The sequence below is a fragment of the Ictidomys tridecemlineatus genome, chromosome 10 (genome assembly GCF_052094955.1).
Source record: "Ictidomys tridecemlineatus isolate mIctTri1 chromosome 10, mIctTri1.hap1, whole genome shotgun sequence".
NCBI lineage: Eukaryota > Metazoa > Chordata > Mammalia > Rodentia > Sciuridae > Ictidomys > Ictidomys tridecemlineatus.
The window spans coordinates 55,912,415-55,927,815 of NC_135486.1; the positions used below are offsets into that span (position 1 = coordinate 55,912,415).

Consider the following 15,401-nt stretch of genomic DNA (forward strand, 5'->3'; position numbering starts at 1 on the left):
AACAGAAGGAAATAAAAGTAGAGGAACTCTTGATACTTTTTGAGTAGATTTAGCAAGTTAGGCTTGATTTCTAGGTTCTAATTGGTAGAGAAGAATAAGAAAGATGTAAAATATTTGAATTTGCCTAAAAATTATTTTTAAGAAATGTTCAACAGTATATTTAGTGTTTATTCAGCCACACCCTAACTGCCTATAGTTGATTCCTATCAGTTAATTCCTATCAGCTGATTAATGCACTGATTAGGTAAAGGCTCTCATGACCCAGTCATTTCACCTCTGAACTTTCTTGCATTGTCTCACATATGTGCTTTTGGGGATAACTCAAATCTAAACCATAATAGTGATGATAATCATAGTTTGGGTTAAAGCTGAAGGGGAGATCGGTCAGTTATATTATTGTTTTTAGTTGTATTGGCTTTGCATTCCTGCCCCCTTGCATTTTATCATTTTTCACTCGAGCAGATAGTCTTGCTACTTGGTTAACTCTAAGACTCCCTTTGGTGTTTTTGAGTTAATAGGTTCAAAGAGATTCAGACTTTACATTAGTGCTACATTATCTTTTTAATTGTTGAATGTTTGACTTCAATATTCTTTTTTATGTTTAAAAGGATTGGTATTTCTTTATTATAAAAAATGCAAAAAAGGATATCACCTTAATTTACAAAATGAGATTTAAGTTTGGTTTACAACCATCACCAAAAAACATTTCTGTATGTGAATATTTTGTAATAGCGATAGATTCCCAAGAGAAATTGTTGAAATCCATCTGTCTGTATCTAGAAGATACTCATCTCTTTGGGATTGTTTATATCACCTTTTATTTGAAATTTTAAAAAGAGGATTAATATTTGCTTGAAAAGTTGATTAGGCTTTAAAGCTGTACCACTCTTTCCTTTGGTTTAAAAATCAATACTTTTGTCATCATGAATGTTTGAAAAAATGTTTCTTTTTACACATGAAGCAACAATGTTTGTAAGTACTGAAAGTTTTGTTAACTGCCTCTATGTTCTCTTTCCAAAATACTCTATTCAGCATTCAATAATTTTTCAAGATTGTATTTTCCTATTGTTGAAGTCTATAAAACCATTTATGTTTATTTTTTAATATACAGTTGGAGAATTTGATGTTGGACAAAGATGGACACATAAAAATTACAGATTTTGGACTTTGCAAAGAAGGGATCACAGATGCAGCCACCATGAAGACATTCTGTGGTACTCCAGAATATCTGGCACCAGAGGTAGGCTTCAGTTCCATTCATAGGGAAAATAGCATTGATAGAAAGTTTCATAAAGTAAACCATGTAGCATTTTTTAATTCTTAAAAATGGCAGTACTTCTTTTACCTAGATGTCAACCTGAATAAAATGTATTTTGTTTTGACTTTTTTAAAATGAGATATTTTAGGGCCAGGATTATATAAAAGTTAAGTTTATCAGTACAAATTCCCCAACTAAATTAGATTAAATCAATTTTATTTCTAGGTTATGCATTTTATTACTTGGTTATACCCATTTTGATTCATTTACCAAAATATTAAAATTGAAGGACTTCAGCAAGAATGTTCACAGTTTCATAATCCATCTTAGGTTTTAGTTAAAAACAAAGATTATGAGCTGGGGTTGTGGCTCAGTGGTAGAACGCTTGCCTTGCACTCATGAAGCACTGGGTTCAATCCTCAGCACCACATGAAAATAAATAAATAAAATAAATATATTGTGTCTATCTACAACTAAAAAAATAAAAATAAATTTAACAACAAAGATTATAGTGATTATTTGATTTCTAGTATTTTGTCATACTTAACTACTAGAAATTATTGGGAAAATTACTACCTACATTGGAGTTCATGTCAATAGGAGTTCCAAATGGGTGCCCTCCTTGTGCTAAGGTTTCCACAATAATTTGTTACTTTATTCAAATATTTATTAGGTATTTTTTGGGTAATATGATTACAGGAGCAAGACAGAGGAGGATCCTACTCTCTTACTACTAATGGAAGGAGACAGAATAAAAATAAATAAGTTCCATAAAAGAAAAAAGGCAAGATAAGGGAAAGGATGTGGTGTGATATGGTAGCTATTGAAGATGTTCCAGTTGCTATCGCTATGTAACACACTATCCCGGTACTGTGTGGTGAAAAATGCAATTTATGTGATCATGGATTTTTCTGAGTCAGGAATGCAAATGGAGACAGCAGTAATTTCTTCTCCACTACATTTGTGGTCTCATCTACAGTAGGGAATTGACTCTGGCTAGAAGCTAGAATCACCTGGAAGTATATTCACCCATATATCTGACAGTTGCTTCTATGTCCACTGTCACCTTTTTAGGGCTGTTGATACATAGCCCCTTCATGTAGGGTCAGAGTGTTTTGGCTCCAAGTTCTAACAGAGAATATCCTAGGAACAAGGATATTTTTGTTCTTTATTTATTTTGTTTATTCCTAATAAACTATCAAAAGTTTAACTTTTCAAAAATGCATTTTTGAAGTATATTTTTGATAATTGAAATGCAATTCACATATTGTAATATTCGCTATTTAAAGTATATGATTCAGGCCTGGAGTTGTGGCTCAGCAGTAGAGTACTCTCCTCGCACGTATGAGGCGCTAGGTTTGATCTGGAGCACTACATAAAAATAAATAAATAAAGGTATTGTGTCCAACTACAACTAAAAAAAATTTTTAAAAATAAAGTATATGATTCAGTGACCTTTAAAAAAACTGTTTACATAATTATCCAACATTTACCACTGTCCAATTCCAGAATGTTTTTTATTACTTCAACAAGAAACCTCATACTTATCAGCACCCCATTCTTCCTCTCCCTCAGGCATTCACTAATCTACTTTCTGTCCCTATAGAGTTAATTATTCTGAACATTCTATATAAATGAGGTTGTATACTATTGTGTGTCTGGCTTCTTTCACTTAGCAAATGGTTTTCAAGGTTCATCCACATTGTACTGTGTTATTGATGCTTCGTTCCTTCTTATGACTACTATTGCATGACTGTAACACACATTGTGAGTTATTAACTTAGCTGTTGATGGATTTTTGAATTTTGTCTATTTTTTTACTATGGTAAGGAGGCTATGAATATTCTCCTTTTGTGGCCTTGTTTTAGAAGTCACACAACATCATTTCTGTCATGTTTATTCCTTGAAGCAGTTGTAAGCCTGCATAGATTTCAAGACTAGAGACATAGACACCACCTTCCATTGTAGAAGAACATATAAGATGGAAAATATTGTTCTAAGCCATCTTTGGAAAATAAAATCTTCCTCAGATTGGATGATCAGGGAAAATAATGTTCAGAGATCTAAATGATAAGGAGGAGGCAGCCTTTGCAGAGATACAAAGGATTAGCTTGCAGAGAGAACAGCTAGTATGGAAACCTTGAGGCAACAACAATTCAATTTTCCCCTCAAACACCAAGGTTAGTATGGCTAGGGCCAACTAGGGAGTTGTTAATCTTTGATGGGTTGGAATTTCTATTTATTGAACATCTACTATGAGCCACATTCTATATATTTGCATTACAACTATCACTTCATTTGATATTTGGACTAACTTTTGTAATACATAGCAAACTGTTTTGTTTTTTTTTTAAGGTGAGGAACAAGAGAATCCCGCCCCCACCTCCACCCACCCACCCCCCACCCCGCTGTTTTAAATGTAACCTGTATACAGCTGGGAGGTGGTATAGATATAATCAGATTCTAACTGGGTTTGACCAGAAAGACCACTTTTACTTTCTTAACTGCATACATAACTGGGTTTGACCAAGAAAAACCACAATTTCGAGCCACTTACAGATATAATTTTTAAAATAGATGCTTTGTAAGATTTCAACAAGAAAGGCTAAAAGAAATTATGTAGTAGAATTAAGTTTTCAGTGATGCTGGCATGATATATGATATTTAAATATCATATAAAGAAGATAGATGGATATGACAATTCATGCTGATTTATTAAATTTACATATCAAAAATATTGAGGAATTAAGAAATGTTGAGTTATGGGCTGGGGTTGTGGCTCAGTGGTAGAGTGTTTGCCTCACATGTGTGAGGCACTGGGTTCAATTCTCAGCACTGCACTCATATAAATGAATAAAATAAAGGTCCATCAACATCTTTAAAAAAATGTTGAGTTATTGTAAATAGTGCTAACATTTATATAGTCAATTTTTAACTATTATTTTCTTGCTAAAAGTACTATTTTCTTTGTTACAAAGTCTGGAGTTTAAAATTCTCTATTTTTGTGGTTGAATTAGGTAAAATTTTAGAAACACTGTTCTTGTTTATTCAAATACAAGATCATATTTTCTAGAATAAGATTGTTTTTGTGAATGTCATGAAAAACAAATTCTTTGTGTCTATGGCACTCAATTACCCTTCCTATACATTGCCATGAATGATGATATCTCATATTTAGAATACCAAAATTAGTTGTGTCACAATTAGGGGAAATTATTTCTGAAGAAGATAAATGCATCTCATTTCAGAAGCAGATGATCTAGTAAGAAACAAAGATATTGTTTTCTATGCAAATGTCATCAACTGAAGAACAAAACCAAGAATTTAATGCAAAAAGAGTCCAATTGTTCTAAATAGAAAGTTTACAATTCACAAGAAATTATCTAAGAAAACATTTCTGTATATGTTTTTCAAAATACAACAAAGGTCTGGTTTTTAAAAGTGGCTTATGTGATCATCAGTGGTTAATAAATATTGGTTTACACTTAAAATCTTGACACCTTACTTTGTAGAAGAGTGATCATTATAGTTAGTGTTTGTGGAGGACAAATTTCAAAACTAATTTCTCATGTAATTTTAATTCTTATATTTTAAATATTTGCATCATATACTACATTTTTATTAAATTAGAATAATTTGGAATGTGTTTACATTCATTTGAAATATAAAATATTTATTCTGTTTTTTAGTATGAACCATTTATTTCACTAAAAAACACTCATTCACTAAGAATATTTATTGAATATATATTAGTGTTGCACATTATGTTAGGTGCCAGGAATGCAAATACTGTAAGAAAAGGTTTTATTCTCAAGTAGCTTCCTACCTGCCAAGGTGATAAGATATAGAAAATATCTTACTGTGCAAGAAAGTAACTACTCTACTGGTGTTACAGTGGAGTGAAAAGGAGGAGAGAAAATGCTTAAGCCTGCTTGGAGGTCTGACAGTTTTAAAGGAGAAACAGGAAGAAAAGAGAGGAGGAGGATGGACACATAGGTAGGAATTGGAATGCAGGGGAGTTTAGATAATGTGGCTAAGGGAAAGTCACTTGTGAATTGTAGAGAAGGAGATAATGTGGTGGAATTCATGTGGTCAGTGTTAGGAAGGGATTGGTAAGAGCTTTTTAAGACAAAAGTAAGTCTTTTTCCCCTTGTTTTCAGATGATGTCTCTTACTTTTTTGAACCTTGAAATTTCTAGTATATACCATTATTAATCCTAGTCTTTTCTTGATAATAATATAAATTGCATCCATGTTTCAGATTTGGAACACATTCTTGACTATTTCTCTTGTGAATGACTCATGGTCAATATTTTCTCTTCTGTTCTTATAGAACTGTGTACACACTATGTAGAAATTTTACTGCAACCTCTATTTCACCTAGCATTACTATTCCTTTATTTACCTTTTAAATTGTCTTAATCTGGTAGAAATGGTTTGATGTATACAGTTAGATGATGGCTATTTGAAAGATACTTCAAAAAGGTGTTAGAAATCATTTCCAAGACATTTTGTTAAATGTTTCATATGTCAGACTCACAGTAGGTTTGTAAATAAACTTAAGTTTTAAATTAACTCAACTTGCTTCTTGTGTCAAAGACCACTAGGAAAAATAAATCTTATGGTATAAATATGCTCTTTGTTGGAGAAAAGAGTATTTTTTTAAATGTATTTGTTCTCTTAATCTCTTTTAATGAAGAGTGGGGCCTTATTATGCAATTATCCAACTTGAGAAGCATTATTTTTTGTTAAAGAAAAGGATTAGGAATTGTTTTGGTTATTGGTTTTTTAAAGAGGTTACAGAGATTTAGTCCTCAAAGGCATATAAACTGTACATTTAGTGTGAAATATTTCTAAAAATGCATTTATATCTACAATTGTAAATGAGAATGTTTTTATTATATCTTATGTTAGAAGGAAATAAAACTCATCCCATAACAAATTATGGATCATAAAATATCTTCAGGGATTTTTGGTTTTATAATCTATACTATGATTTCACACCTAGAAATTATAAAAGAAATTAGAAATTATATATAAACTCTGTTAAATTTTATTATTTGATTTGGCTTCTGCTGAATTCAAACCATTTTATGCAGTGCTAATTATTTAAAGTCTCAGTTTTGCTCTTGAGTTAGCAGTACCTGATCAACTTTCCAACTGTAAAACAGTTTGAAAATCAAATGTAGCTTACATGCAAGACCCAACAAAATTAAAAGTGTTAAGTACGTTTTGGCAGTTCACTTTTATTATGCCCAGTCCTCAAATGTACCAGCAGATAATCATCTGAATGTTAGTTATTTTTCACATGCTTATGTGATCACACAAAAAGTACATGCTAAAAAGAAGCAGATGGTGACAGATGGGGAAGGTTGAATAAGGTGGTTTTGGAAACCTAGAGAAATGCACTTCTGTAATCGGGTAAAAATAAAAATTATTTGATAATCAAGTTAGAACTAACAAAAGATTGCAAAAATGATTAGATTGTTGGGAAATACATAATATCTAGTTGTAGTTACTATTTAAAGGAAAGATATATAATTTATCTAAATGCAAAATTATTTTTTCCAGTTACTGAAAATACAATTTTTGATACATTCTTTTTAGTTTTCAGAGCTCCATTTTTAGAAAGCATTCACATGCCTTTATTTTATTCCTTTTTCTTTTAAAACCTGTTCAATATCTCATACATAACATTGAAAATATATGAAATATGTCAAACTATTTGGATACAAAGATTTACTTTATTGTAATAAATCAAAGCAAAATACAAATTAAATTTTGAATAAAAAATTAGAATACACATTATTTTCTTGAGAAGTTAGTAAAAGCAGTAGTAAAGGCTAACATGGAGTAATGCAGGTAGAGGCAGGTAGTTACAAGCTAATTTGATTGAAGTATGTTAAGTGGAATTTTATTTATTTATTTTAAATCCAACACAGAATAAATAGGAAAGGTGTCATTTTATGGACTCTTTCAGTAAGATCTTTAGGAAATCTTTACAGAAATGAATGAAGCTAAAGTTATCATAATTTTCATGTTTCATCTGCAGGTAAAAGTAGTAATATGCAGTTGCATTTTGATTGTTCTTAGGCAATCTGTATTCCTACAGATTTTAAAATTAGCATTAGAATTTGTATGCTTTTTGTGAAAAGAGTTTTTACTAGCTTTTTCTAATACACCTTACATTTTATTTAATTATTAATGATTTATTTAATATCGGTCCTCCTAAAGTACTTTCGAAAACCTTCTTCCATTAGTTCTGAAAAGGTCTTATAATCAATATTAAGTAGAAAATTAAATTTACTTGATTTTCTGTAATAGTACAGCGATTAGTTCAAATAAGAGTTGTTTGCTTTATAGTTAGAATTCATATTTAAGAACTCAGTTATATGTGTCGGCTTAATATTTGAATATATTTAATTTTCTTCTTTGGTGCTATTTTGTACTGTTTCCAGGTAACATTAACAAAGTCTTCCCATTTCATCCTATAATTGAATATTGTTTAAATATGAACTAATGTGCAATTAATGCCTCTTGGTGTTTATATATAGTGGTTGTTACTTATTTAGAGGTCATTTCTTGTTGCAGCAATTTTTTTACATACACTTTACAATGTTTTATGATCTTTGGCTTTAACAGATTATTTGGTTAAAGCATAAAGTTTAAATTCTCTGAAGCATGAGAACATATACAAAACTAATGTGAACTGGGAACATTAATAATGACCTATATTATTTTATTATGTTTCTACTTGAGTTACAGTAGCCCAGTTTCTTGGAATCCCATAATGTCTATTATCTCAGGATAAAAAGGAAGTATAGAATTCTATGTGAAGATAAATGTTATTGTGATTTAATCACTATTATTGTATCCACTTAGCTTTTCTCTTATTCAGGGATTTTTACTGTTTTATTCTGAGTTTGCTTTTGAAAGTGCTATGTTAAAGCATTTGTGTGCACATGCTAGGAATTGGCTGTAATACTTACAACATTCTAATTCATAGCAAATGGCATCAGGTGATGTCTCTTAAGAATTATTAGAGCATTTAAGAGATAGTTATTAAATGTATGTTTATGAAGAAAAGATGGATAAACCATGGAATCCATTGTTCTTATGAATTGAAATGTATACTTTCCTTGAAATTCCAATCAATTTTAAAATCTGAATTAGTCATGGTTTTTAGCAAATACTGATGTTAAGACTATATAAAGGTTTTCAAAAATGATAATGTATATGGATATATGTTTATTAGTCACTATTTTTTAGCAAATACCTGTGACGGTAAGAATATATAAAGGGTTTTTATAAATGATAATGTATATAGATCTGTTTATATATAAGACATACACCTATCAACTACCTGAGTTTTTTTGAATTAGTGGTAAATTGGTTCATCCAAGTTCGCAGTTTACTTTCACAACATAGGTGTACAGACAGTTTGTTTAGATGTTTAATTTTTTCCCCCATCTGTTCTGTTGGGATTATTGATAGAGCAGTAAGCCACTCCAGGGCATATATGGGCTCCTTATAATTGCTTGCCTTGGGTGCATTGAGTGGCTTGGTAAGTAATCGAAAGAAATATCCCTTCAACTCCCAGTAAATCATAATTGGTAGAATAATATTAGAATGAGCATATTTTTTGAAAATGCCTGTTAGCCAAATAAGTATTTACATTGTGAACTTTAATTGATGCTCTCATTTTAAAATACGTAGTTATTTAAAAATCTTTCTTTGAAATTATTGATTATTCAAGAACTTACTCATGGAGTATTTTTCCCCTTTACCTGGTTGTTTTATAAATAGAAGTGTCCTCATCAAATATTACCAGAATATCTAAGATTAACTGATACTTTTTGTGACCTGTTTGATTTTTAGGTTTATTATGTCTAAAAGTAAAGAGTTTCTGGCTCCTGCTAGGGAAAAAAAAAAAAAAAAAAGATAAAAACTAAGCCTTATTTCCTATAGTGTATGCTCTGTTTGAATTTTGGTTTGAAATGACTTCTTATCACCCTTTTACTTTTATGTTTAAATTTTCATCCCTTATCTTTGTGTTAAATGTAGGTATAAAGTAGAGCTGTATCTAACTACAAAGGACAGTAGGGATAGAAGGATACATCAAATGTCCACATTCATACTTAAACTTTGAGTTCCATTTAAAAGTTAGTAATAAGGGCTGGGGATGTAACTCAGTGTTAAGAGTGCTTGCCTACCCTATGCAAGGCTCCATCCCCAGCAAACACACACACACACACACACACACACACACGCACGCACACACACATCAGTAATATTGATTTTATGGAAAAAAGAAATATTTTAGATTAATTAGTCAAGTTTTTACTGGATTATTTCTCTAGAACTAGGTTTTGATCAGTATCTATTTCCAAATTATATGATAAACTATGTTTACAGGAAATCAAATTTTATTGTAATTTTAGAAAGAGAAGTGTTTTGAGTTAAGGGAGAAAAAAAAGTCATCCAAAAATAATGTAAAAGAGGCTATTTGAATTTAGAATAATTAATTTGACTTTGAGGTTTCCAGAGTATTTTATAGTATATTATGTTTTTAACCATTTAGATTGAAGGAGAGAAAAAAGATATAATATAAATGATGAAAACTTGTTTTATATTATATATTCACATGCAGAATATTATAATCACTCATTTCTTGTGTTTATCTTAGCTGTTTGGCAATAGGAGTTGAACAAAAATCTTCTATTTAATTGATAGCAAAGTTTTTCAAGTAAAGGTGGATGATTGCGTTGTCAGGGCTTTTTCTCCTCAGCATTGCTTAAAGTTTGTGTGTCAATAAGACAATGTATTACATCAATATTGTTCAGTACAAAGTGATAACGGCAAACAGTTCTAATTACAGCATCATATCTGCATATCAGTTAAAGCATCAGTTAAAGTTCAAAAGTAAAACCACTACTTTTGAGAATTGGTTTTCATTTTACAAAGCTGAATAAAATTGATTTTATCAAACAGATATTTTTACAATGCAGTTTTAAATTTTCAGTTGCTTATTTCTCTTCAAAAATAAAAACCCTCTTTTTTTATGCACTCACTTTCCCTTCTGGCTGCAAACCAGGTATTTAAACAAAAATAAAGGATTGCCAGTTTTGCCAGCTGGGGATGAGAACCCGGCTGGTGAAATGTGGGTTCGGGAGGCAGTTAATCCAGCTTTTATGCTTTTTATGGTTTTATGAAAAAAGAGGTTAAAAACCACATTTGGCTCCTTTTCTTGTATGCCACTATTTTGTTGGTGTTGTCGGAATGCAGTTAAAGATTACTTAGATTTTTTTTTTCATTTTAAAATCCTGTATCAATTAGATAAAGGCCCACAAACAGTACAGTCTACTAGTTGCCCATGAGATAGATCCTTGAATCATCAAAAAATCACTGGTATATTTAAGTAATATATATAGCTTTTCCTTTAAGAACATAAATAGAATTCCTTAGGTTATTTCTTATTTTCAGTTTGTTCTCAAATTACTCATTTTAAACAAGTAGAAATATTTTTTGACTAATTATGAAAACTATAATTTGTTCTTTCAGAAAATATTTTCCTTAGTTTGTGATTTACAAAAGATTTCTTAAAAAAAAAAAAAAGTGGGATTGTGTTTAAAACTTACAAAGCAATTCCAATTAGGCTTCCTAAGCCATGAAACAACATTGATAACAATGAATTAAAATCTTTTCATGGTATTCCAAAAATGTTTACACAATTTTTTCTTAAAATTTTATCCTTCATCTTTAAGTACTCTTCCAAGTTTTTATAAGTGACTATAACTGTCAAAAATATCCTCAGTGCTATAAAATTACTGCTAAATTTTAAACAAAAGTAAGTCATTTTCTGTAATGTATTAAATCAAGTCAAGAGAATTTGAAATACAAGTACTACTTTGTTTTTATATTTTTTTTCTCTTATCAGTTGTTAAGGTGGTATTTTTTAATTAATGAAATTCATGTCTGTTGCTTTCTTAATCTGTTTTTTCCAAAGTTTGAGATGATCAAATTAAAATAAGCTTGAAGATTATTCAAATATAGTTATTTACAATAAAATATAGGAAGTTGTATATGGATGAGGAATATTCTGTTGAATGAAAAGCAAATCTGATAAAAAAGGTGAAAACAAATTTTACCTGAAGCAGATGATAGGTTTTTGTATCTGATTTGAATAGGTCATTCTAACAAAATCAAAGGGATATTTTCATATTATTTCTTACATCTAATGCATTTTGGGAATCCAGTATAAGGATATATATACCACCCAGGTATTAAGTTCATAATTTTTGCTTTTACATTCAATTAATTAATTAAATATTTTCTGAGACACAGAGGGAACCCCAAGAATTTTCACATTTATTTTAATGGTTGCCATGGTCTGTGTTCCCCATGTTATATTGTGCTTGTTTACTCCTAATTTTCACTGCTTGATTTCTATTACTAAATTCTTTTTCTTTTTAACTTAGTTCTTAAAGCAAGAATGGAACATTTTGTTGTCTAGAATCAGCATGGCCTAACTTCAAGTTGTTAAAGTCCATGTTAGTGAATTCAGAATGAAAAATTAAGTAGACCTAAAAGAAAATATGCAAAAATGCTAGCTTGTATTTTCATTTGATCCTGAAAATATATTTACTTACTGATATTTTTTATGACCTGTCCCCTTTTTAAAATACTGACCATTTTATGTATGTGTGTGCATGTGTATGTGTGTGTATATATGTGTGTGTATGTACATATATATATATATATATACACATATATATGAAATATTTCACATACTTGGTATAATTTATACTTTTGATTTATGCTTCATCATTTTGAGGTCAAGAACTCAGGATACACATACCTAGGCTTGGAAAGTTGAAATGCATTTTTATGTAAGACTCTTATGTTTTAATGAATAATGCTTTGAAAGTTAATGTGTAGTAATTAATAATTTCACTGATTTCACTTTTAGGTATTAGAAGATAATGACTACGGCCGAGCAGTAGATTGGTGGGGCCTGGGGGTTGTCATGTATGAAATGATGTGTGGGAGGTTACCTTTCTACAACCAGGATCATGAGAAACTCTTTGAACTAATACTAATGGAAGACATTAAGTTTCCTCGAACTCTCTCTTCAGATGCAAAATCATTGCTTTCAGGGCTCTTGATAAAGGATCCAAATAAACGGTAAGCCTCAAATAATGCTCTGTGAGTTACTGATGAATATGGTTAGAGATTATGATATGGAAATTAATTCAAATAAAACTGACTCCAAGAAGCAATGTATTTGCTATAGACATTTTCCCACTGAGATACTGACTTATTTTTAACTGCATAATATAGAAAACTCAAAAATGTTCATCAATTCTTTTCTGACTTGGAATTTTATGCAGGTTTCACAAATATGGATTTTGAGATTTTCATTATCCATTTTATGAGTGAACAGTCTTTTAATTTCCCTGTTGCTTGATCTTGTGGGAATAGGATGATCCCTTTTCTTCTTCCAGGCCTTTATATTTCTGATTATTTACATTATAGGGAAAAAAAAGAGAGACCTGTTTTTATTCTTTCCTCCCACCCCCAACCTACATAAACATATCTTATTATTATTTCAAAATATTTTTTCCATGTATGGGTGAAAGGATTGATGACACTTAAAAAAAAAAGAAAAACTTACTGTATTTCTGTTTTTGTAGCTATAGCTATGACATCAAGAGTTCTATAGCACGTGCTGCTTTGCTCAATGGGTCACAATATTGCTTATTCACATATATATGTTTATTAACGCATTTTATAAATCTTGTGAAATGACTACTAATTGTTTAATGTCTCTTAAAATGTGTGTTTATATATGTATACATATCAGTAGCTCTCTGAAAGTCTATTAAACTTAAGTATCTAAAGGATAGATTTCATATGTTGTTGAATTGATCCATAAACAACTCACATAATATTTTGTTCCAGCATTTTGTTTAAGATCAATGGTGAACATATATTTATTGTCAGACTGGGTTAATGAGTGAAAAAATAAATGAATCCTAAGATTTGGGCTTTGTCTACTTTAGAAATAGTTTCCATTACATGCTTCAGCTTTTAAATTTATAAGGAGAGAGAGTTGTTTTGTTTTGTTTTTTTTTTTTTTTTTTTTTTTTTTTTTTAGTTGTCAGTGGACCTTTATTTTATTTATTTTATATATGGTGCTGAGGATCCAACCCAATGCCTCACACATGACCCTAGGCAAGCACTCTACCACTGAGCCACAACCCCAGCCTAGGAATGTGGTTTTAACTTAAGCAGAAATAAGCAAACATTTTTGTTGTTGTTGTTTTCTTTTGTGAGGATCACTCAAAAGCTTTGTTTGATGATCTTAAGAATTGAGGTAACTTGTATTTATAGTCATTTTGTTTTCTTTTTCAGGGTATTTTCACATCTTTGCTTTACCTTGTTTTTATAGTACCCTTAAGGGAGATACTAGTCACATTTCTATTTGAGTAGAAAACAAAGGTACAGGAGAGGGTTAAGTGATTTACCCAGGGTCTCATGGGAAATTCATGCAGAATATGAGTAAATAATGAATAAGTAATCTTTAAGCAGAGCTATGACTCCCATTTTATATCTTTGGTTTGGGAATCTAAATAATATTTGGTTTGGTCTTAAGAAAACTAACAATTTATCCTTTGCTTTTCTGAGTCCTATAGGCTCTTTGGCCACCCTTTCCCTTGTTGCCCTTTCTATAATTGACTGCTAGAACAAAATTGTACTTGTGGTTTTTGTGTCTATATCTCACTTATTTGACTATGTCAGCCCACCCCTACTCCATGAGTAGTATATAGTAGGTACTTAAGAACTGCTGAATAAATGTGAGGTACATTTCTAGAGTGTTAGCGGTCTAATATGTAGTTTCACTACCCAGAGGTTGGTAGTGTTCTCAAGAGAAGATATAATATTATTAATTACCTGGTATTTTCTTCAATGCCCTCTACTATTGCATTAAAATATTGGAAACACAAAGGAGAAAAAGATAAACGAGTCTCTCCTCTGGAATCTGTAGAAAGATAAGGGCCACAAAACATAATAATAAAATTTATTCAGGCCAAACCATGTACAAATTGCTTTTGTAATTGTTAGCTCTGTTTCAGGGATTAGTGAATTTGTGCTGGCTTATGGAGGAATTGGAGTTTGCAGAGGAATTGAAGCAGAGAAATTTACACATAAAGTAACTCAGCTAGAATTGCAAATGAACATGGCATTTGAGAAGTTCAGTGACTTGAGTAAAGAACTTGGGTAACATTGGGAGATTATAAGATTATAAGAATGAAAATATTTCATCTTCAGAAAGGAATGAGAACCCATAAGGGTATTTCAAGCAAGAGATAGCATAATTGGATTTGGCAGCTTTGGGATGGATGGATTAGAAAAGTGAGGGACCGGAAGGTAGAGCAGCTAAGAATTCTTCTGAAATTGTCTAGGTAGAAGATGGAATCCTTTCTGAAGTAGTGCTAAGAGTTTTGTGGATGATTAATAGAAACTGCAGGCTGGAAACCCTGGATTTGATATCCAGTACACCCCCTTCCAAAAAAAAGGGCAGTTGAAATGGTGAAGAGGTAGACATTGGGTAGATCCCAGGGATGCCCTGGTAGTTTCTAGCTAGGGTGACTAGTTTAGAGTGTGTGTGTTCCAGCAGACAGGGAGCCCAAGCAAAGGAAGAGGTTTGTTGGGGGTGGATATTGGTATTAATTTGGGGTACACCAAGCCTGGGGGTTTTATATGTATTTTATTTTTAGAAAATATAGATGGAAATGTCAAGCAAGGAACTGAAAATAATACAAACAGCTTAAAAGAAACACAGTAACTGAGTATATGGGTTATAGAGCCATGGACATCTAGGAAGTAGCTGAAGGCAAGAAAATAGTGGAGAGGACCTGCACAGAATCCTGGGAAATGCTAAACTTTACAAGTAGAAAAAAGAAAAAGCCAACAAAGAACCCTGAAAAGTCTTTGGAAACATATTCAAAGATATTATCATAACATACCTCTTTATTTTTCCTATTTAGCTACTTTAAATACTGCCTGATTTTTTTTTCTGGTATTCTTTACTAACCTGCCATCAGTTCAATCAAAAAATCAATATCATTTTGCTTTTGTTT

At 31.0% G+C, this 15,401-nt stretch overlaps 1 protein-coding gene across 12 annotated transcripts in view; it reads left to right on the forward strand.

Moving 5' to 3' along the window:
- Akt3 (AKT serine/threonine kinase 3) overlaps nucleotides 1-15,401 on the forward strand; it is a 267,691-nt gene that overhangs the window by 217,940 nt on the left and 34,350 nt on the right. For all 12 annotated transcript variants that reach the window (XM_078022976.1, XM_078022977.1, XM_078022982.1 and 9 more), the window contains 2 exons: nucleotides 1,112-1,240; nucleotides 12,227-12,441. In XM_078022976.1, the coding sequence (XP_077879102.1) occupies nucleotides 1,112-1,240; nucleotides 12,227-12,441 (344 nt within the window). The remainder of the gene's footprint in view (nucleotides 1-1,111; nucleotides 1,241-12,226; nucleotides 12,442-15,401) is intronic.